The 2,500-nt window shown below is 29.3% G+C and overlaps 1 protein-coding gene across 2 annotated transcripts in view; it reads right to left on the bottom strand.

Annotated features, from left to right (window-relative positions):
* The window catches only part of LOC113807313 (transmembrane protease serine 9-like), a 17,916-nt gene extending 16,428 nt beyond the window's left edge, over positions 1–1,488 (bottom strand). For both annotated transcript variants that reach the window (XM_070139086.1, XM_070139087.1), the window contains exon 1: positions 1,369–1,488. In XM_070139086.1, coding sequence (XP_069995187.1) covers positions 1,369–1,428 — 60 coding nt within the window. In that variant the 5' untranslated portion in view covers positions 1,429–1,488. The remainder of the gene's footprint in view (positions 1–1,368) is intronic.
* Between the last annotated feature and the right edge of the window lie 1,012 nt (positions 1,489–2,500).

Raw genomic sequence — 2,500 nt, 5'->3', positions numbered from 1 at the left:
TGATATTGATAATAATATCAATATCATTATTGATATTGCTAGTAATAAAATAATGATAATAACAACAATATTCATAATAATAATAATAATAATAATAATAATAATAATAATGGTAATGATATTACCACTAATAATAATAATAATAACAATTATAATAATGACAATGATAATAGTAGTAATAGTAGTAGTAGCATTGGTAGTAACAATAATAATAGTAATAATAGTAATAATAATAATAATAACAATAAATAAATAATAATAGTAACAATAATAACAATGGAAAAGGTAATAATAACAATAACAATAACAATAATAATAATAATAATAATAATAATAATAATAATAATAATAATAATAATAATAACAATAATACCATATTATTATTATTATAATTATAATAATAAATAATAATAATAGTAATAATAATAATTATGATAATAACAACAGGTGCAAGAGCATCAACAACAACAACAATAATAATAATAATAGTGGGATGACAATGATAAAAACAATAAAAAAATAATAACAATGATAATAATGATAATTATAATGACAACAATAATGATAATAATAATAATAAAAGTAACAATCGTAATAACAATAACAATTATGATAATACTGATAACAACAACACCAACAATAATAATAATAATAATAATAATGATAGTAATAACAATAATAATGATCATGATAATAATAATAATAACAACAATAACAAAAACAATAATGATAATAATGAAAATGATAATAATAATAATAATAATAATGATAATAATAATAATAATAATAATAATAATAATAATAATAATAATAATAATAATAACAATCACAGCTAAGCCTATATCTGCATTAAAGATTACGAAACAGAGCAATCGCACTAATAATAATGACAAATAATGTAATGACAATACTATTGCAATAACAGTAATGATAGCGGTGATATGAAAAACAACAATAATAATAAGTAAACAACAATGAAACCACATGAGGCAATAAATAACTATCATTACCAAAGCCATTAACGCTTGAAAGTTAAAACAAATTCATTTAGCTCAAAGGTAAATTATTGTGGGGAAAAAGGATAAAATGAGTTAACAGTCAGGATAAAAGTAGATAATGTCATGGGGTTGTTAAGCGGTGTAGGATAGTAAAGGTTGTGAAAAATGGTAACGATGAGAGAGAGCAAATGGAGTAGGGAGTGAATGTGTAAAAAAACAAAAACTAGGATAAATTGAGTTAATGTCAAGGATTGTGGAGCGTTGTAGGATAGTAAAAGTAGCGGGGAAAGGAGAGAGCAACTGGAGTACAGAGGAAACGCGTAAGAAAAAGCAAAAAACAAAACAAAACAACAAAACATGAATTCCCTACCGCCAATGGCAACATAACCAGTAACAGAAACCGAAAAGCAGGAACACCAGCGAAGAACATCCTCCCTCTACCAAAGTCTGTTCGACACTAACGACGTCTTGGTTCCTCGTTGGGCAGCTGACGTTTCCCAGACGGACAGATGTGCAATGTTTTATTTATTAATTTATGATTTCTTGTTTAATGAAGACCGGCATTTATACTATCATATGCATAATGGTTGGGATTGAATCATGATCATAAAAAAACTATGGTCTCATCAGAAGCGGTAGTGGTGTTGAGTAATCTCACCTGTTTAATCGTATGATCAGCTGGAGAGCAAGTGTCCTATTTTCGCCTTTAATAATGTTACGAAGAGAACATCTGTTCAGAATGAGGTACAGACGTCAAGGGAAAGAGTAGAGACATTCATACACAATCACGCACTGACAGAGAGAGAGGGAGGGAGAGGAGAGAGGTAGGGAGGGAGGGAGGGAGGGAGGGAGGGAGGGAGGGAGGAAGGAAGGAAGGAAGATAGGAAGGAAGGAAGGGAGGAAGGAAGGAAGGGAGGGAGGGAGGGAGGGAGAGAGAGAGAGAGAGAGAGAGAGAGAGAGATAAAGAGAGAGACAGAGAGAGATAGAGATAGATAGATAGAGAGAGAGAAAGAGACTCATATATATGGATATACAGATATATTCATATATGATACATATACATACATACATACATACATACACACACACACACACACACACACACACACACACACACACATATATATATATATATATATATATATATATATATATATATATATATATATATATGGTAGAAAAACCCACAATGCACAAACTAGATTTTAATCTAGTTTGCGCATTGTGTTTTTTTTTTTACCATAGTATCAACACGGTATTGTGTTTTTTCTATTCACACACACACACACACGCACACACGCGCGCACACACACGCGCACACACACACACACACACATGTATATATATATATATATATATATATATATATATATATATATATATATATATATATGTGTGTGTGTGTGTGTGTGTGTGTGTGTGTGTGTGTGTGTGTGTGTGTGTGGGTGTGTGTGTGTGTGTGTGTATACATACATATATATATGTATATATGTATGTATATA

The sequence above is a fragment of the Penaeus vannamei genome, chromosome 25 (assembly GCF_042767895.1).
Source record: "Penaeus vannamei isolate JL-2024 chromosome 25, ASM4276789v1, whole genome shotgun sequence".
Classification (NCBI taxonomy): domain Eukaryota; kingdom Metazoa; phylum Arthropoda; class Malacostraca; order Decapoda; family Penaeidae; genus Penaeus; species Penaeus vannamei.
This window is presented reverse-complemented; position numbering and strand designations above follow the sequence as displayed.